Source organism: Protobothrops mucrosquamatus, unplaced genomic scaffold (assembly GCF_001527695.2).
Source record: "Protobothrops mucrosquamatus isolate PMUCROS unplaced genomic scaffold, P.Mucros_1.0 scaffold1906, whole genome shotgun sequence".
NCBI lineage: Eukaryota > Metazoa > Chordata > Lepidosauria > Squamata > Viperidae > Protobothrops > Protobothrops mucrosquamatus.
Genome location: NW_015388030.1, coordinates 162,130 through 182,680, shown reverse-complemented (window position 1 = coordinate 182,680; position 20,551 = coordinate 162,130). Strand labels below are relative to the sequence as shown.

General features: G+C 44.2%; 2 protein-coding genes across 2 annotated transcripts in view; both read right to left on the bottom strand.

The window, feature by feature from the left end:
• SYTL1 (synaptotagmin like 1) overlaps nt 1–11,162 on the bottom strand; it is a 44,198-nt gene extending 33,036 nt beyond the window's left edge. The window contains exon 1 of the mRNA XM_029285588.1: nt 10,941–11,162. The gene's annotated coding sequence lies outside the window, so the exon portion shown is untranslated. The remainder of the gene's footprint in view (nt 1–10,940) is intronic.
• A 5,035-nt stretch (nt 11,163–16,197) lies between these two features.
• On the bottom strand, nt 16,198–19,123 carry LOC107294308 (trophoblast glycoprotein-like). Its single transcript, XM_015823534.1, has 2 exons — nt 18,858–19,123; nt 16,198–17,066 (listed from the first exon to the last, which is right to left on the bottom strand). The coding sequence occupies exons 1-2, from the start codon at nt 19,121–19,123 to the stop codon at nt 16,229–16,231; spliced, it is 1,104 nt and encodes a 367-aa protein (XP_015679020.1). The 3' UTR covers nt 16,198–16,228.
• Nucleotides 19,124–20,551: the final 1,428 nt, after the last annotated feature.

Sequence of the window (20,551 nt, the reverse complement as noted above, 5' to 3'; positions counted from 1 at the left end):
AATAAGAAAAAGATCCGACATGTCAGACCAGTTTGGCGGAAGAAGCAGTGACAGGAGGAGATGGTGAGCATCTTTTCCAGAAGATCTACATGCACAAGCTGGACAGCCATCTGCTGGGAAAGGTTTAATTTGGATTCTTGCCCTCCGCACTGGGGTCGCTCTCAGTGGGCTTCCAACTGTTTAATTCCATGATAGGCCTCTTGCTTTGCAAATGCCTATTATCAGGAAGCATACTAATTGTGGTCTGTGAAAACATCTTGCATGTTCTGAAAATGGAGAAACCTCACCAAAGAACAAGGTGACTATGTAGCAGGGGTCTTCAAACTTGGCAACTTTAAGACTTGTGGACTTCAACTCCCAGAATTCCTCAGCCAGCACTGTATGTATGCAGCATGTAGTTCCCTGACAAAAGAGGCCCAGGTTGTCCGCGACTTATATGGCCCTTCATTTAACAGCCAAAGTTACAACAGCCTCAGAAAAAATGCTTAATGAACCTTTATTCACATTTACACCATCACAGCACCCCCATGGTCATGTGATCGGTTGATTTTATTATTGGGCTTGGTTGCCATTTTATATTTTGTTTTTATATAATTATGTAATCTGTTTGTTTCATGTTGTTTGGGGCTTTTTTCCCCCCCCGCTGTATACCACCCAGTCAAAATAGTTTGAGCTGGAGGGCTTTATAAATCTAGAGAAAGAAAGAAAGAAAGAAAGAAAGAAAGAAAGAAAGAAAGAAAGAAAGAAAGAAAGAAAGAAAGAAAGAAAGAGGGAGGGAGGGAGGGAGGGAGGGAATAGCAGAATAGCAAAATTCATCTATCCACTAGACCACTGGTCTGCAATCAAATATCCCAAACATGACATAGGTGGATACACAATAAATACATTGAATAAATAAAATATGGGCTGCAGACTAGAAGCTTAAGGCCTAGTGCAGGCAGAATGTGTGTACGGCTCTTTGAAGTGTGCTATGCACAATGCAGAACAGCCAATTCTTCCTGTGGTTTTTTGGCGAGTAAGCCCTAACGGAAGACAACAAATACTTCTTTACTGCATTGGTATCCTGTGTCTCTCCTACTTTTGTTTCCACAACAGCTATCCTGCTAAAGTGGGAGAGAGAGAGAAAGAGAGAGAGAGAGAGAGAGAGAGAGAGAGAGAGAGAGAGAGCTAAGTATCAGGGAAACAACTATGAAGCTGCAGAACAAGGTTTTATATTCTCAGATATCCTATACCCTGCTATATTTATCGGAGCGAAAATAAGAACAAGCTTCTATATTTGTAACAGCCGCATCTTCACACCTTTACTTCCTCTGTGCATATTTATTACCAACAGCTTTTTTGCTAAAAACTCCAAGCTGTTTGCAACTCCTGGCATGTGTTGGTTTACCTTGGCTTCTGAAGCTGGCTTATCACTGTTCAAGAAAAACTTCGGGAAATGCAAGCATAAATAGATAAAAGCATTGTAAAAAATTAACTTAAGTTTTTAAAAAGCCTGCTCAGCCACAACAAAATAATCACATGATTTAAAAGCCATTTACTTTAGTATATTTTAGTTTTCATACCCTTGTACTAGTATATTAACTTTGATTACTAAACAAGACTGTTAAGTGCGTTTTGACCCATTTTACGACCTTTCTTGCCACAGTTATTAAGTGAATCACTGTAGTTGTTAAGTTAGTAACACAGCTGTGAAGTGAATCTGGCTTCCCCATTGACTTTGCTCGTCAGGTCCCAAAATGTGATCATGTGACCCTGGGACACTGCAATTGTCATAAATACATGCCAGTTGCCAAGCGTCCAAATTTTGATCACGTGACTATGGTGAGGCTGCAACAATCCTAAGTTTAAAATGGTCATAAGTCACTTTTTTCAGTGCCATTGTAACTTGGAATGGTCACTAAATGAGCTGTTGAGGGTTGAAGACTGCCTGTTGTCAACACTGCTAACATTGGATGTTCTTGCTTTGACAACAGATGGAAATGTAGCCATTTTTTCTGTCGCTTTTAGAGTTTGTTGATGCTGGGAGGGGGGATGTGGATGAGAGTCCAGCTAGACATAACAATAATAACTCAGCCGTGGGAACCCAAGGTTATTGGGTCCAGAATTGAGATTTGGTGGGCTGGAGAGCTGGGGAGAAAGCCCGCACTTCAAGTTAATTGGGGAATGTGATTTATGACAGTTAATTGGAGGAGGGAATTGTGGTTTGCTACTTTGTGCCAGGGGAGGGGAATTCAGTTTATTGGCTTCAACTATGTAGTGCCGATACTTTGTTTGTCGAATAAAAAATTCTTTAAGGAAAACAATGCCTCAAAGTTCTTTTGAAGAGATTCATCTGTCGGAACCATGACATTAAGCCAAAAACTCCAATTTTTACCTAACTATCTCGGGGCCCCGAGCCCGTCACTGTCCCTAGAATTGAGAGATAGGCCGACAAAGATTCGGGGAAGATCTCAGCATGGAAAAGGAAGGAGTGCCTGAAACCAGCACCCCAGCAGTGGCTACTACCTCAGAGGGGGGAGAGCAAGCCGGTGTGCTGGTGGAGAAGGAACTTTTTCAGGCCTCTCAGTTGGAAGCAAGACCCAAGCTGTGAGGACAGCTGATCTGGTCGTCAAAATGGACCTTACCCAATGAAGACTCCAGACACCTCAAGACGGCCTTGCCACAATCAAGTGCTTCAAAGGCGGACGAGGTCGAGTTGCAAAGAGGGGCTTCCCGCACATCGTGTTCCCTGGACCGGTGGAGAACCACAAAATTGACTACGGCTGAGGACTCAGGTGAGTGGAAGTACCTGTCCACAGCCTGTAGTCAATCAGTGGAGAAGTTGGTGGAAAGACTTGAGGAGCTAGAAATGAGAAGTGGAGAACAACTCTCCCGTTCCCCATACATGAGCAATCATGATGATCAGCGAGGCAGCCACCAACCCATGCCAAGGGGAAGCCCCAGTCCCACCTGTGCAGGTCAGGCAGCTTCCCTGTCCTCGAAGCCACCAGCCATGGCCTCCAGCCCCGCGGGGAGACACAGCTCCAGTCGTCGCCCCTTCAAAAGCCCCGATCGCCGCCGACGAGATAAGAGCCCGAGCCGTCACTGGGACAGCCAAACCCCGGATCGACGCGCTTACCGGCCACGCAGCCCAGGGCCCATACAGCAATGGGGGATGTCGCAGCCTCCCCAGATGGGAAGACAGCAGTCGCTGGCGGTGCAGCAACCGAACTGGAGGTGGCCACAGCCCCCGAATGTGCAGCAGCAGATGGGGGCCTTGCAACAACCAGGGGTGATGCAGCTGCCAGAAAGTCTGCAACCGCTTGGAATACAGCAGCAGCAGCGGGGCTGGCCGCCATCTCTGAACATGCAGCAACCGCTGCAGGTAGATTTGAAAGTACTAGTCGGCTCTGGATGCTTCTGGTGCATTATTAGCTTACCACTTGCCCTGATAATTGGCATATGAGCAAGGCTGCTCTCCAAACCCGTGAGGTTTGAGCAAGCCGATAGCTCCCTAATAGGAGGAACTTTAGTCACGCAATTGACTGAACCCTACGCTTAGAAATAGGTGAGAACTGGGAGTTCATTCATTTCATGGTGCCTCCGAAAATGACTGAGGCTGTGATCCTAGGACTAGCCTGGTTAGACAAATGGAAACTGTTTATCTGGTGGGAGAAGGGAATGAGGACTGTGAGGTTACCTATAGGACCCAAGCCCCCCCTCAACTCGATGGATGTTACAGGAGAACTTAGCCCACTCAATGAGCTAGTGCACATGGCTGCCTTGTCTCAACCAGGCAAGCCACTCATCCCCTTCAAATACCGGGACCTAGCGGAGGCGTTTAGTAAGAAAGAATGCGACACTCTGCCTTCCCACCGACTCAATGATTACTCTATCAAACTGTTACCGGGAGCCAAACTGCCACGACCGAGAATGTACGCTATGTCCCCCCTTGAGATGGAGGAGATGCAGCAATATGTGGATAAAAACCTAGCGAGGGGATTTATCAAACGGGCCAAGTCTGCCGTGGGAGCCCCGGTGTTATTTAAAGAAAAAAAAAAGACAAGTCACTTCATCTCTGCGTGGATTATAAAGGTCTGAATATGGTGAATGTGGAAAAAAATACCCCCTCCCTCTCCTGAAGGACTTACTAACCCACCTGGCAAAGGGGAGAGTCTTCACTAAGTTGGACTTGAGAGAGGCTTATTACCGGGTGAGGATAAAGGAGGGAGATGAGTGGAAGACTGCTTTTAACTGTCCCATGGGGAGCTACCAATTTAAAATCATGCTGTTTGGACTACAGGGGGCTCCAACTGTCTTCATGCAGCTAATTAATCAGGTACTACTTGATCATTTATACAAAGGGGTTTTGGTGTATCTTGATGACATCCTGATATACAGCAGGAATATGGCTGACCACATAAAACTAGTGAGAGAAGTGCTAAAGAAACTGCTGAACGCCAAACTTTATGTTAAACTATCAAAGTATGAGTTTCACCAGACCCGACTAGATTATCTTGGCTACAGAATTTCCAGTGACAGTATTAAAATGGACCCGACCAAAGTGAAAGCCATAATTGATTGGCAGCCTCCAAAGACTCGCAAACAGCTCCAGAGCTTTCTGGGATTCGCCAACCTCTACCGTCAATTCATCCCCTCCTTTGCTGAAATTGCCCTACCCCTTACGGAATTACTAAAAACAGTCAAAGAGGGAGGAAAGCCGCATCCAGGCCAACCACTAGCATGTACTATGTACTGTCAAACCGCTTTTGAGAATTTAAAGAGACTATTTACAGTCGAACCGGTCTTAAAGCATCCTTGCCCAGGGAAGCCCTTTGTGATTCAAGCCGATGCCAGTGACGTGACCGTTGGAGCTGCGCTACTGCAAAAGAACCAGAGTGGGACCCTACAACTCTGCGCCTACACCTTGAAAAAATTCACTGAGTGCGAGAGGAGGTGGGCTGTGTGGGAAAAGGAAGCCTTCGCAATCTGTTGGGCTCTATTAAACTGTCGACACTATCTAGAAGGGAGCAAGGTGCCTTTCAAGGTATGGACTGATAACAAAAACCTAGAAGCACTAAAAACTCCCCACAAATTGTCCCTGAAACAAGTGCGATGGGTGCAGCACTTTAACCATTTTAATTTCACCCTAAAGTACATACTGGGAGGAAAAAACTTCTTGGCTGATGCTCTATCCAGACTGCCCCAGTACAAAAGCCAGCATGATGAGGTTAATGAGGCAATTATCTCCAATCCACAAACTGCTTCTCAACTCACACCGTGCAGAGTCCCACCTTCAAGAGCCCCTAACCCTAATGACCCTGGGGCAAAGAAAATAAAACAAGAGCTCCTCACCGACCAATGGTTCAAGGATAATCAAACCTCCCTAACATGCAGGGATGGTTTGGTTTACAAGGGGGGAAAGCTATATTTGCCAGAGACCCTCCGCCTCAATGCGCTCCGACATGGCCATGACATAAAACAGGCTGGGCACTTTGGATATTTAAAAACACTTCACCTCATCCGCTGGCAATTCTGGTGGCCTGGATTGAAATGGGACGTGGAAAACTATGTCCGGAGTTGTGCTGTATGTGCCACCATGAAAAGAATTCTGGGGAAACCCCCTGGGTTATTGCAACCGGTGGCGGACCCTTCCCAACCATGGGAAGAAATTGCTATGGATTTTATAGTAGATCTACCTGAAAGTAGGGGAAATACGGTCATCTGGACTGTCATAGATCTGTTTTCAAAGCAGGTTCAGTTCATTGCCTGCAAAGGGCTTCCGTCCGCCCAACGACTAACCAAGATGTTCCTGAAACACATCTACAGACTGCATAGCGCACCTAAATGAATAATCTCTGACAGGGGGGTGCAGTTTACAGCTATGTTTTGGAGGAGTTTTCTTAAACTAATTGGCTCATCTCAAGGACTATCATCAGCCTTTCACCCGTCTACCAATGGGGCGGCTGAATCTGCGAACTCAATGGTGGAGCAGTATCTCCGATGCTATGTGGATTATCAACAAACGAACTGGACTGACCTCCTTCCTTTCGCAGAGGTGGCTTACAATAACTCTGTTCACAGCAGCACCGGCTTCACGCCTTTTAAAGTGGCCACAGGAAAAGAGTTCAGCCCAATACCCGAATATTCTCAAGCACCTGCCGGTTCCCAGATTCTTGATCAATGGGTGAGGGGGTGGGAGGAAGTCTGGAAAACCACAAAAACTGTTTTGAAAAAGGCTTCCGAGACATACAAAAAACAGGCAGATAAAAAAGGGCTCCTCAAAGAACATTCCAAGTTGGGGAAAAGGTTTATCTGTCAACTAAATATTTACAGCTTAAGTTACTAGTAAGAAGTTAGGACCGAAGTACTTAGGACCTGGTCACGGTGGAGTTAAAACTTCCCAGGCTCTTAGGAAAAGTTCAACCTGTTTTCCATTGTAGCCTGTTGAAATCTTTTCAGGGTTCTACCTTAAGACCTGCCCCTAAGAAGGCACCCGGACCCCTCATAGTGGCAGGACAGACTCCCTACTGTATGAAGTAAAGCGTATTCTTGATTCAAGAATTTTTAAAGAGAAATTGCAGTACTTAGTGCAATGGAAGGGATATTCGTTGTCTGAGGCCACCTGGGTGAACTCTAGTGATGTAAAAGCTGACAGACTCATTAATAGGTTCTATAAGAAACACCCTAACAAACCAAGAGGCAACCCCTAATCTGTGCTTTTGTTTTCATTACAGGATTTGTCCTTTTTGTAAGGGGGGCCGGATGTCAATGCTGCTAACATCGGATGTTCTTGCTTTGACAACAGATGGAAATGTAGCCATTTTTTCTCTATTACTTTTAGAGTTCGTTGAAGCTGGGAGGGGGAATATGGATGAGAGTCCAGCTAGTCATAACAATAATAACTCAGCCATGAGAACCCAAGGTTGGATTGATAGGGTTGATAGAGTTGATAGAGATATGGCAGGCTGGAGAGCTGGGGAGAAAGCCCATGCTTCAAGTTAATTGGGGAATGTGATTTATGACTGTTAATTGGAGGAGAGAATTGTCCTTTGCTACTTTGTGCCAGGGAATTCAGTTTTTGGCTTCAACTATGTAGTACCGATACTTTGTTTCTCGAATAAAAGATTCTTTAAGGAAAACAATGACTCAAAGTTCTTTTGAAGAGATTCATCTGTCGGAACCATGACACCTATATTGACTAATGTAATGGTAGTACTAAACACCAGCTCTCAGCAACACAACCAGGAGATGCTATCGAGTACATCTTCTGCTTTCTAGTTTTCCTAAGGCTTCTGGATGATCACTTAGGACAGGGGTCTTCAAATGTGGCTCTTTCACGACTTGTGAACTTCAACTCCCAGAATTCCTCAGCCAGCATGCCTGGTTGAGGAATTCTGGGAGTTGAAGTCCACAAGTCATAAAATGGCCAAGTTTGAAGACCCCTTACTTAGGAGAAGCCAGTTGTCCAGTTAGACCATATTTTTCTGTGACACTGGAAGATACTTACTGTCAAAGCAAGCTAAGATGCTACCAAACACCCACGTCCTGTTTAGATAAAGTTAAGGCCTTCATGCAAACATCTCACCTCACAGAAGTTCAGTGTGCTTCTTCCCTTGTGCTGATTGTGGTTCCACTGGGACTCCCCAAAGTTACCATGACTGAAGATGTGGGTGGTATGGAAATAAATAAATAGCTGGTACCTAAAGTACTAAGAAAACAAAGAAACAAAAACAATGGTATGGAAGAAATGAAGAAAAATCTGTAAAGCTCCTGGTGAAACACTGTAAGTTCCTCCTTGGGTATTTACAAGCTTCACCTGTTGGAACACAGACACTCCCTTTCTAAACAAAGAATATCCTTGCTAAAGGGTGTTTTGTGTGCACACACCATGCAACTGAGCTCCTGTTGTTAAAATTAAGGACTCTCAACTTTAAGCCATGTATTAAATGGGTTTAAAACTTTAGTAGCTTAATACAACCTTGACAACTTTAAGATTTGTGGACGTCAGCTCCCAGAATTCCTCAGCCAGATGACTGAGGAATTCTGGGAGCTGAAGTTCACAAGTCTTAAAGTTGTCAAGGTTGCAGACCCCTGGCTTAATAGAAAGGGGAGAATTAAGCAGAAAAACTATGTTAAAGGGCACCTTTGTTTACTTTGGGTATCTAGTTTGCTTTTGAGGTTTTTCTCAACCAAGATGAGAGCGGTTTTTTTAAAGTGACTATTTTTCACAAAGAAATGACAGCTGCACGTGATCCAACTCTCCATTAAAGATAAAATATAACCATCTGAACAGAATTCCTAAAAGCAACTGCAGAACTAAAATAGCAATTCTGAAGGAATAAAAATGTTTGTGATTAGTTGACCAGCTCCTATAATGGACTTGTACTTTTTCTTAATAGCATCTGATTCCGAAATAAACTCAACACTGTAGCTCAGGCATGTCAAACTCGCGACATCACATGATGTCGTGCGACGTATCGGAGCTTTTTTGCCATTGCCGGCAATGGGGTGGGCGCGGCTTCGGTATGATGAAACCGGCCCACGGGCCGGCAGTTTGACACCCCTGCTGTAGCTGAAATAGCTTTTTAGGTGATGCTTCAAAGGAAGTAAAGTAATGTTATTTTCTGCTGCTCCTCCAGAGAGATTTATAAGACTTATCCTTTGGGAAGATGCTCCAGTTTGGAAATGACCTTTCCCTGCAGATCAGACCGTCTCCCCTGTTCTTCAACTTTTGATACCAGGAAACCACTCATGTTTTGTACTCTTATATTTGGGACATACTTTCTATAGCTTCTTGCCTCTCAAATGCTTCTCTGCTGAGATTGCTATGTTGATGACCATGTTTAAAATTACCATGTATCCTGCTTGGATAGGTAACTATGCATGTATTTATTAGATTTTTATCCCACCTTTATTACTTTATAGGTTATTCAAAGGAGCAAACATATTAAATATTTCTTCCTTGTTCTATTTTTCCCACAACTACCTTATGAGATGGGTTGGGCTGAGAGTCATCAAAATCATCCAGCTGGCTTTCATACCTAAGGCAGGATTAGAACTCAGTCTCCTGGTGATTGGCCCAAAGTCATCCAGCCAGCCTAAGGCAGGACTAGAACTCACTGTCTCCTGCTTTCTAGGCCAGCAACTTAACCACTATATCAAACGGGTTTTACATCTTATCTTCCTTTTTAAGTGACTTGTAGCCTACCACTCAAGAATACTGTTATCTTTTTTTTTCTGAACCTGACACAAGAGTCTTGGGACAGTAGGAAGGGTACACATATTTTAAATAAAATGCAAATTCTAAGTAAAAGTTCCTTTTAAGCAAAATGTGCAGGTAGTTTGCTTTTCCTCCCCTCAAGATGCTTACCACATCTTGAAGTAATATGCAAATAAAAAGGAAGCTCTAGTAGCAACATTAAGTGCAAAGCCTCAAATTATTTAGCTCCAAGTCCTGAGCTGCAAAAGGGTTGTTGCTATTCTAAGCAAATTTATTAAAGGTGCAAAGAGGTGTAGATATGTATGTTTGTACATTCTCTTTGAAAGACAGATCTGTTTTACAAAACACAGGTCAAGTTTCTCCAGAATGAAAACAGGAAAGAAACAAAAACAGGAAGAAGTGTTTGTGCCGAAGACAGAAGTTCAGTTGTTCTACCTTTACTCAAAAATAAGCAGCGCCCTGCAAAGTTTTGCTGCAATAGGTAGAAATTAATCAGTACAGACCAAAGGGGAACTGAAAGGCAGCTGGCTCTCTCTATTTGACGTCTGCCTGTAAGAACACCACTTGGTAAGCAAGGAGGAAACCAACAAGAAAAGGGATTGCCACCTCCCTATTGTATGTCTTTACCACTTTCCCTTGGGGTAAGTTTTATAGAAAGGTTTTACACCATAAAAGATAATCCTTATAGCACTGTCTTTACAGCATTGCAAACATTTACTTCTCTTTGGATTTTAACGATACCAACATTGGGAGTCTGGCATAACCTGGCCCATGCATTTTTAGTTGGCCACTTTAGTAGGAGGAGGAGAAAAGGATTAGGGTTACAATTGGCTAACTGTCTTTAGAACACAACACACTGGAACCCTAAAGAGGGTGCGTACTTGTGTGTTGATGCCTCTGTAAGACCACTCCAGGTGCGTTTACCTAGTTGCAAGATTCAGCTATAAACTGAATCTGCAACTAATCAAACCTACCCCTCCTCTCCAAAACTAACCAAGAGTAACTACGTTCAGCACGCAAAGCGAAGGGATCTACTATCTCGGAGACTGAAGGGTGAAGCTCGCTTGGTCCGAGTCTCTAGTACAGGGGGTCTCCAACCTTGGCAACTTTAAGACTTGTGGACTTCAATTCCCAGAATTCCTCAGCCATCTTTGCTGGCTGAGGAATTCTGGGAGTTGAAGTCCACAAGTCTTAAAGTTGCCAAGGTTGGAGACCCCCTGCCCTAGTAAGAGACAGAAGGGGAATCCCGCAGAAGATTCCAGGCCCAGACTTGGCAGCTCCGGAAAAGCTGCCAGCAGCTCTTCAGGCTGGGTTTCCCCAGCTCAGCCTTGTGACTTCGTGGCTCGATATATTGCACAAGCCCAGCCAAGTTCAAGACAGCCTAGCTTGGCCTGTTGTCTGAACACGCCCCACAGGTATCGCTCCCCAGACAAGCCCGCACGTACACGCAGACGTGCGCACACACCCAGCCTGCCTTCTCGCCCTGGCCAGTGCCCAAACCGGTGCGCACAATGGAACAGGATCTGCCTAGCCAGGAGGGAACCCAGGACAAGGCACCAGCCACCCACTTTCCCTCTCTCGACGGCTTCCTCTAGGCTCGCTTTCCGCGCCCGGCCCTGCCCGGCCATATGTTTCCAAGCCGGCGAACTTTCGGCGCAAACCTGCCAACTTTGTGCCAACAAAACAAGTGGGAAAAGTGCAGGGAGAGGGAGAGAGAGAGAGAGAGCGCGCGCATTACCTGGCCAGGTGGGGTGTCTCCCTTTCTGCAAGGCTCAGATGCAGGCAGCGAGCCGGGGAGTGGGAGAGCAAGCAGGCAGGCGAGGCGAGGCGACTGGCTGAGCAATTTCTTCGGAGAAGTTAGGAGAAGCCGGTTCTCAGAAGCGCCCTCGGTCCGCCCGGCCGGGCAGCCTTTTCTCAACTAGGCGCCGCCGAGGCAGGCTCAGCAGGAGACCCAGCTGCTGAATCAACCGCAGGAGGAGGGAAAGACCGCCCAGCGCAGCCGCCGGGAAACCAGGCCTGGAGTCCAAGCGGCTGGCTGGGCGGAACTGGAGCGGAGTCGAAGGCGCTCGTCTCCGGGAGGGGGTGGGTGGGCGCCCGTTCGCACCACCAGCTGCTTCCCTCCCCCCCCCCGGAACCAGCGCGCTGGCTGGAGTTTGCGCAAGGTTCCCCGGCCCCAAACCACGATTAGCCAATGTTAAACTAGGTCAGTGGTGGCGAACCTATGGCACGGGTGCCAGAGGTGGCACTCAGAGCCCTCTCTGTGGGCACGCGCGCCGTCGCCCCAGTCCTAGGCCTTCAGCTGGGTTTTATAAACCCTTTTCACTTTAGGCCTCTGCTGCTGTGTGCAAAAAAAAAAAAAAAGGTTCAATCAATCAGTCAATTTCAACTTCTCGCGGGGAAAAAAAAAGATCTTGCAAAGTTGGAATTGATTGATTGAACTTTTTAATCCCACCCAGTCTGCCGTTACCACCCAACCATGCCCACCCAATGGGCCACACCCACCCGGCACCCGACAATGCATAAGTGGGTTTGGGGTTGCAGTTTGGGCACTCGGTCTCTAAAAGGTTTGCCATCACTGAACTAGGTAATTGTCTATGGAGATTCTCAGTCATCCAGGTCATAGTTATCCCAAAGATGCTTTTTTTCCACGAGGCAACTGGGCTTTCTTGTTTTTCTTTGAAGACGTTTCGCTTCTCACCCAAGAAGCTTCTTCAGCTCTGGATGACTGAGAATCTCCATAGATATTCAGCTGTGCACCCAGAGCTGAAGAAGCTTCTTGAAACGTGTTCAAAGAAAAACAAGCAAATCCAGTTGCCTCGTGAAAAAAGCATCTTTGGGATGACCAAGTGAGCGATCCGTGGCTAAGTGGGGCTTCAGGGGTCCCAGAGAATGGACTAAAGTTGTGACGGATGCCTGTATTTTTTCTTCAAGGGGTCTCTGAGGAAAACATACATTCTCCTGAGGATAAAAGGAAAAGAATGTTTTATTTTTAAGTTTTGTGTCTCCCCCTTTTCCTCTACTCCAAAAAAGCAGGGCAGTTTAGCTGGGAACAGTGTCATCTTCAGAACCACCCTGTAGATCAGGGGTAGTCAACCTTGGCTCTTTTATGACACGTGGACTTCAATTCCCAGAATTCCTGAGCCAGCTAAGCTGGCTCAGGAATTCTGGGAGTTGAAGTCCACGAGTCATAAAAGAGCCAAGGTTGACTACCCCTGCTGTAGATTGTAGGAAGTAAGAGTAGGACAGTGTGGTTGTGAAACTGGGTTTTCTTGTATGTTCGATTTTTTTTAAAATTTAAAAAAAGGGAATTAGTAAGGGAAAGTCAAGTCCCAGGTGTACCATGTATAAAATTATGTGGAAGTGGTAACATGGCTTCACAACAAAAGTCTAGGATCTCCGTTTCAAGAAGCAAGTTATTTTGTGCTTGGCTGGAAACTTGTACAGCAAGAGTGGAGCAACTGTGGCCCCTTTACAACCTGTGGACTTCAACTCCCAGAATTCCTGAGCCAGCATGGCTCAGGTTCATCTTTCTTTTGCTTCACAGACCTGCGAAGGGTGTAAATGCAAGGATTGGTGATAGTTACTTTTTCATCACTGTCATAATTGCAGATGGTCACTATCCAAGGCAGTCACTAAACAAGGATTACCTATATTGTACTGTTCCTTGGATATAGATGGTGTTCTTATATACTGTCTAGACCAGGGGTAGTCAACCTTGGCTCTTTTATGACTCGTGGACTTCAATTCCCAGAATTCCTGAGCCAGCTTAGCTGGCTCAGGAATTCTGGGAGTTGAAGTCCACGAGTCATAAAAGAGCCAAGGTTGACTACCCCTGTTCTAGAGCATGGGTGTCAAACTCGCCACGTCATGTGACATGTTGCGATGTATTGTGACTCTTTTTGCATTGCCGGCAATAGGGTGGGTGTGGCTTTGGTATGATGAAACCTGCCCGCGGGCTGGCAGTTTGACACCCCTAGTTTAGAGTCTCTAAGATTGACTAGATACGAACACTACAAACATCTAGTTTAATGAAGAGAAGGACTAGGGGTGACATGATAGCAGTGTTCCAATATCTCAGGGGTTGCCACAAAGACGGAATCAAGCTATTCCCCAAAACACCTGAAGGCAGGACAAGTAGCAATGGATGGAAACTAATCAAGGAGAGAAGCAACCCAGCACCATGAAGAAATTTCCTGACAATTAGAACAATTAGTCAGTGGAACAACCTGCCTCCAGAAGCTGTGAATGCTCCAACATTGGAAGTTTTTAAGAATAGACTGGACAGCCATTTGTCTGAAATGGTATAGGGTTTCCTGCCTGAACGGGGTTGGACTAGATGACCTCCAAGATCCCTTCCAACTCTATTCTATCCTCATTCTCCTTGGTGTTTAAGCTTTCCCCAAGCCACAAGAGGCCATCTCAGAAGATCAGCCATCCTAAAGCATTCCTCTCTCTGAAGAAAATTATTTACAATACCTTAAAAACAAAGGTACAGAGCTCACCTGGGTCATATGATCAGACGTATCCACTTCGTCCTGAATGCACTGTTGGGGACAGAATGCACTGTTAGGCTGCAGAGAACATGACAGCAGTATGTCAGTTCCTTAAAATGTAGAATGTTTTTTTCTAACCTAGGCTTGCCCAGAACTCATAAAGAGGAGGGGGGGGAATTGAATATTTGCATGGCTTCACACACACACACACCCCAATCTTGACTACATCTCAACCAGCATCTGGGTTTGGAGAGCTGTTTAGGTAGGAAACTCAAGTCTCTTTGCTACACGGTAGCCAGGGACAATGAGATGGAAAACCAGCATTCAGAGGTTCTACCTGTAAATGGATGTACAATCATAACAATCAGTTGCTCAATTCACTATGGATGGGTGACTTTCAGGCCGTTATTCCTTCTTATGGGTCTTTTCCAGTGGTGGGATTCAAATATGAGAACAACCAGTTCTCTGTGTGGATGCCGCTTCCGGAAGTCCATTCTGGGCCTGAGGAATAAAAAATTAGCTACCACTGGTCTTTCTCTCTTTGGTTAGACCAGTGTTTCTCAACTTCAGTAATTTGAAGATGTGTGGACTTCATTTCCCAGAAGCTGTGCTGCCTGGGGAATTCTGGGAGTTGAAATCCACATATTTTCAAGTTGCTGAGGTTGAGAAACACTAAATTAGACAGTTCCTCAGAGATATAAGCCCTTCAAGCATAAGGCTACACAATAGGAGACTCCCATTCCCCAAGCTGGGTGGAAAAATCAGTTCAGGTAAAACAGAAAGCAAAAACATGAATAGAATCATTGGGTTAAAAATTGTTTTTACTATGACATTTTTTTAATACAATAAAACATCATGTTGTACCAGATGCTTGGCAGCCTTGGGAATTAAAGAAAATGTAACATACTGAACTCTAGAGCTGATGCCAGCCCACATGTTATATTTTTCCTAAGACTGAACAAAATGTGGTTTAGAGATTTTAGTTTCTATTAATTCACCAGCTGCATGCTTAAGTTATACTTGCATTTGAATTCTGCAACTGGGCCTCCAAATTGTGGCTACTTATTTTATCAACTTGGACTCTGGACCTTACTAAATGTTCTTGCCCTTTGCATACTTCACAAAACAATAGCCAGTGTTTTTCAACCTCAGCAACTTTAAGATGTGTGGACTTCAACTCCCAGAATTCCCCAACGATCCAGCTTCCCAGCTTATGCTATACCCATTAAAGTACATGCACATAGGGTCATCCTTTTAACTCTCCAGCCAGTTAATTTAATTCAGTGGAATCCATTGAATGAATTAAGCACAACATATTTCTAACTTAATACACATTCCTTCTCTTGTCACAAATGCCAAGTCACATATACTTTTGAATTAAGGCAGTGAGTGTTTCCATACATGCTAACTTGTAGTTTACTTAACTGTGATTTACTAAAACACACACACGCACTTGGGTGTGCTCACACAACATATTCATATAAAATCATAGTCCATAGTTGTAAAATCACATTGGCTAGTTCACATAGGCCATAAGCCATACGAGAGAAGTAAGCCAGATCTCAGTATGCTTGTGAATCAAGCTGGTGAATTTCACACAGGAAGGGGTCCTGCTGAACATATTGATATATAGTCAGTCAAGCACTTTGATCCCTATACAGTAATGACAAGTCAGATTCATTTGAGATGCTCATAAGCAGGACTTGGTTTCAACCATCTCTCTTGCTGTTGACCCCCAATCAGAGATACATCATTTCTGAAGGATAAACTTTGCTTTTGTTTCTTCCTGCCTGTAAGTCAACACTTGGGTGGACTGTCAAGGTTCTTGATATCACAACAGGAAAGCCCTCCTCACAGTTGTCCCAGGAAGAGGAGACAAGGAAGTCATGATTACATCTGCCTTTTCTTAATCTACTACTATTCCACCTCTTCTATCAGAAGATCAGAATCATTTGCACACTATTGTTCCTTCTTCACATAATGTTTCATCTGTCTGCTTAGAGCAAGATTTCTCAACCTGGGCCGTAAGATGTATGATCTGCAACTCTCAAAATTCTGGGAGTTGCAGTCCACACATCTTAAAGTGGTCCAGGATGAGAAACCCTGGTCTAGAGTGCAGAATATGTAACAAACCAAAGTCCCACTGTAATTTAAGGAATCGGTTTCCTCCACAAGCAAGCTACATAAATGGTCTTGTTGATATAGAACAAAATACATTTCTCCTAGTTAAGATTGACTGCAAGAATCCAGGACACCTATTCTTCTAGGAATCTAAATATTTGAACAGATTAGGATTTTGACTTGCCTACCCCTCCCGTTTACAAGACTGGCACTAAGAGAATGCAATCATTTGTCCCCAGTTAGTCAAATCTCCTAGAGAAATTCCTTGTGACTAAGAAAGGAAATCCCTTGAATCCACACAGAGTTTAATCTATACATCAATTCTTTAAAGTTTAGTTTTTGATGGAAAGGACATCTCCAAACCACAGGCTTTGTTTGAAAGAAAGATGCCACTGCAAAGAAAAGACGGAGGTCATATGTCCACTGCCGAGATTTGTGTGATGCGGCGATCAGAATCTATTTCATAACGATAGTGGTACTCCTCCATCAGGTTCTGGCAAGCATCCCGTAGACCATTCATCCAGGTCTTGATGCCCTTACGATTCAGGTAAAGCACAAAAAGGAAGATGATGCCAATTATCCCCAGAACGATACCCAGTGCAGCATATGAGGACTGAAGAACATTTTCACTATGTTGACTGTAGTGGCACTCCAGATCTGCTCCCACTAGTTCCACCAAGGAGGTGTTCCTCAAATCCTGGGGGGAAATGCAGGCTAGTTTTTCCACATCTACTACTTGCCGGCTTTGGTTCAGCCAGTTGACCAGGTCCTCAATGTCACAATTGCATACAAAAGGGTTGTCTTTCAGAAAGAGGCTAAGGTGGGATTGTCTTTCCAGGGCAAATAAAGCTTCACTCCTCAAAGTTTTGAAGGCATTTGAGGTCAAATCAAGGTACTTAAGGTGAAGTCCAGAAAAGGTAGAGTTCTTAATATCTATCAAGGAATTGTTCCTCAAGTCTAAGTACTCAAGTTTAGAGAGACTGGACAACATTCCTAGTGGCAAATAAATGATCTTGTTGCTGGTGAGTTCAAGCTTGGAGAGATTCTGGAAACCCCCTTGGGCAAGGGCAGCTGCCACCGGGTGGATGGCAGAGAAGTTGTATAGTGAGTGACTGAGATTCAGCTCCTGGACTGAATTGTTTCTAGCACTGAAGGCATCAGGGTGGATGGTGACTAAGTGGTTATAACTCAGGTCCAAGTAGCGCAGACTCCGGAGATTAGAGAAGGCATGGGACTCCACAGCATTAATCCTGGAAGGTGAAAAGGGACAACACTGGCATTATTCAAAAGTAACCTCATGTGAAATATATCTTGATTTAATCTTTTTATCACTAGCCCCTCCTTGTAAAGTCAGTCAGCAGGAAGGTGAAGGAACATTCCATAGACTCAAAAGGAGATCTCTGGAATATCTAAGTGAAAAGGATCAGGCAGTGGGTAATAAGAGAAAAGCGTTGATAACAAAGATGTGCAGTTTTAATTTGTGGGATTTTACTGGGGAAAAGTGCAGGCTGCTTAATTCCCCCCCCCCTTCCTTAGGCTCATAAGCATCCGCAAGCCAGGAGGACTTGGAACAGCTCACATAAAGAAGGGAGTAAAGCCCATTTCTTTAAATCAGCATCGTGACATTGACCAGAAGGAATTATGAAATTGACTAGATCGGGTTTTCTGATAACACGAGGTATGGAATTACAATAGGAGAATTTGCAAAGCACCAAGAGAATGTGGAGAACTGATGTTCATTCTCCCATTTGGTTTTCTCCAGGACTGACCCAAAGGAAACCTGCATCCAAGGCCCAGGAATAATGCAATGAGGATTATAACTGTATAGTTGGACTACATAAAAATTGCACATTGGACTACACAGAGCTGAAAAATACCAAATTATTGGCTGCCACTAACAAAGTGTAGGCCTCGTGCTCACAATTTACATCAATGTTTTTCAAACTTGACAAGTCTAAGATGTGTGGACTTCAACTCCCAGAATTCCTGAACCAGCATTTGGGAACAATATTTTAATCACGATGCCTCATGCACAGCGCAGGCCATAGATTCAATCTAATTCTGATACAAAGGCAGCTTTCCATAACTTAAGATTCTGCCATGTGTATCGCAAGGCCTTGAGTACGTTCAATTATGGAGACAAGGCTTAAACATCCTGCTTTATATATGCTTTATATATATAGTATATGCTTTATATGAGAGAGAGAGGGAGGGAGAGAGAGAGAAAAAACAGGGCCAATCTCCAACATCATTTTCTTCCAATGTTGCATTAGGTTGGTAATAATAAAAATAGAGGCCTTTGCATAGCATGCTTTGCTTGGAAGTGTGCCCATCAACCCCCTGTCAAAGATGAACTGGGGGATCAGTAGTATCTTGGGTCAGCTTGAGGGAGCAACAAGGAACATCCTCACTATTTATCTTTTGGTAGTTGAGACTGTTCTAACTGACGGAGCAACTGGGTTGAGTCTGGGCAACTCCCTCTCCTGGCAGTCATTCTGAGAAAGTGGCCACCGTATTCTCAGGTAGTCCTTGACTTACAACCATTCATTTAGTGACTGTTTGAAGTTACAAACAGTGCTGGAAAAAATAGCTTATAATTAGTCCTTCCACTTACAACCATCACAGCATTCCCATGGTCACATGATCAAAATTTGGGCACTTGGCAACTGGCATGTCTTTATGATGGTTGCAGTGTCCTGGGGGGGGGGTCACCTGGTCTCCATTTGCAACTTTCCCAGTTGGCTTTTAATAAGAAAAGTCAACAGAGGAAGTCAGATTTCTTTAAGAAATGGGTTATTCACAGTGAAAAAGATCACAAATTTGAGCACAATTCACCTGCCTTGTTTAGTGGCAGAAGTTTCAGTCCCAATTGTGATTGTATATCTAGGTCTACCTGTATTTTTCCTCCAAGGCTTGAGGTCCTTACCCTAATATGCTCCCACCCTGTAGCCTTCTTAAGCCAATAATAACAAGGGCAAACCTGTCTCCTATCCTACTCCATTTCATCTGAGTGTAGTTTCTCACCCACTAGGGTGCGTTACCTGTTGTTAGCCAAGGAGAGTGTGACCAGATTGTGAAGTCCTTGGAGATCTTGGCTACCAACATGGGCAATCTGGTTGCCAGTTATAAAGAGGTTGCGGGTGTACCCAGGAATACCAGCTGGGATGGAGTTCAGTTCCTTCTGGACGCACTTCACTGTACGAGCTGCCTCAGAACATTCACAAGGAATGGGGCACGGATGGCAGGAAAGGGGTGCCAGAAACAAGAAAAGGAGGGTCCAACCACCGTAGAGGCCCCCAGGGGTCATTTCCAATAAATTCCACTTGTAGCAATTCCTGGCTGACAAAGGAAGAAAAAGATGATCAGAATCCATAAATAGAATCTATTCCAAGACAGAGAAAGAAGAGGAATCTCCATATAAACCAGGGGTCCTCAACCTTGGCCACTGTAAGACTTGTGGACTTCAACTCCCAGAATCCCTCAGCCAGCTTTTGCTGGCTGAGGGATTCTGGGAGTTGAAGTCCACAAGTCTTAATGTGGCCAAGGTTGAGGACCCCTGATATAAACAGTTTGACCTATAACTCTAATGTGTTGGTCTACAATTGCTGGGATTCCCAATCATCATCATTATCAGAGGAATGTCTCAAAGTATAAAATATCCAAATAGTCCTCCAGCACTGGTACTGTAGCATATTTTTCTGTGGCCTAAGTGCAGGATGTGGGATAAAGATCTCTAAGAGCACATTTCAGTTGAATATTAAGAGAAACTTTGAAGTGGCAAGAACCATTTTTTTGGAAGGGAATCACTGGGGAATGGCTTGAAGTGGTGGTGAACCCTTCTCTAGATGCGTTCAGAGCAAGTGGACAACTCTCTGTATGAGTGCTAAAATCTGGATTTCTGTCCTAAACAGGAGATTCGATTCAATGGGTTTGATGTCCCCTCCAATTATGAAATTTATGAAATTCTATGTACCATTTCTCTTCCATAGAATGGGACCCAAAGACTTTCCATTCCAGCCAAAACTTTATTTGGCTTCTGTTAGATTACTTCATACAACCTCAGACTACATTTTTTGGACCTAGCATTCAAAATGCTTTAGAGATAATATATATTCACACAAACATTACAAAACCTTAGTTTAACTAAACCTTACTAAGCTATAAGGTAGATTAAGATCAAGCTGTAAGATTATCCATTTACATCAGTCTGGAAGATGGAAGAAGTTTACCTTTTGCAATCTGGCCGTCCTAGACTCTCAGGCTTTGCATGCAATTCTCACACCCAACATTTCTGGTTCAGTGAATCAGGTAGCAAATGAAAATTAAGCCATTCCTCTATAGAGTTTCTAAAGAGCCTGGTATGGGTTAGGATAGACCACGTCAATTTTTCCCAATGGGGTGTTTTCCAGCTGTGTGGAATTTAACTGTTACATTTTTTACTGCCCAGTTAATGAAATGTTGAGAGATGCACGAGTGGAGTGGAAGACATTAGTTTTTATAGGTGCTTTTTTTTTTAAAAAAAAGACATTTCCTTTTCCTTAAAAATAAGTTCTGATCTGTTCTCCCTTATGCACATGGAGAATATCTCATTGTAGTCAAAATGGGATGTCCATTCTAGAAAGTTAGAACTGGATTCTCTCATTCCCCCTTCATTCTGGGATGGAAGCTAACAGGAAGAATCCAGACTGAAGAAGGAAGAATAAATGAATTTGGTAAGAGGGTTTACCTTACGATA

Coding starts and splice junctions, on each gene's coding strand:
- LOC107294308 (XM_015823534.1), bottom strand. CDS start 19,123: ATGACCCCTGGGGGCCTCTACGGTGGTTGGACCCTCCTTTTCTTGTTT. Junction 17,067..18,857: donor CTCTCCTTGGCTAACAACAG/GTAACGCACCCT, acceptor TTCACCTTCCAG/GATTAATGCTGTGGAGTCCC.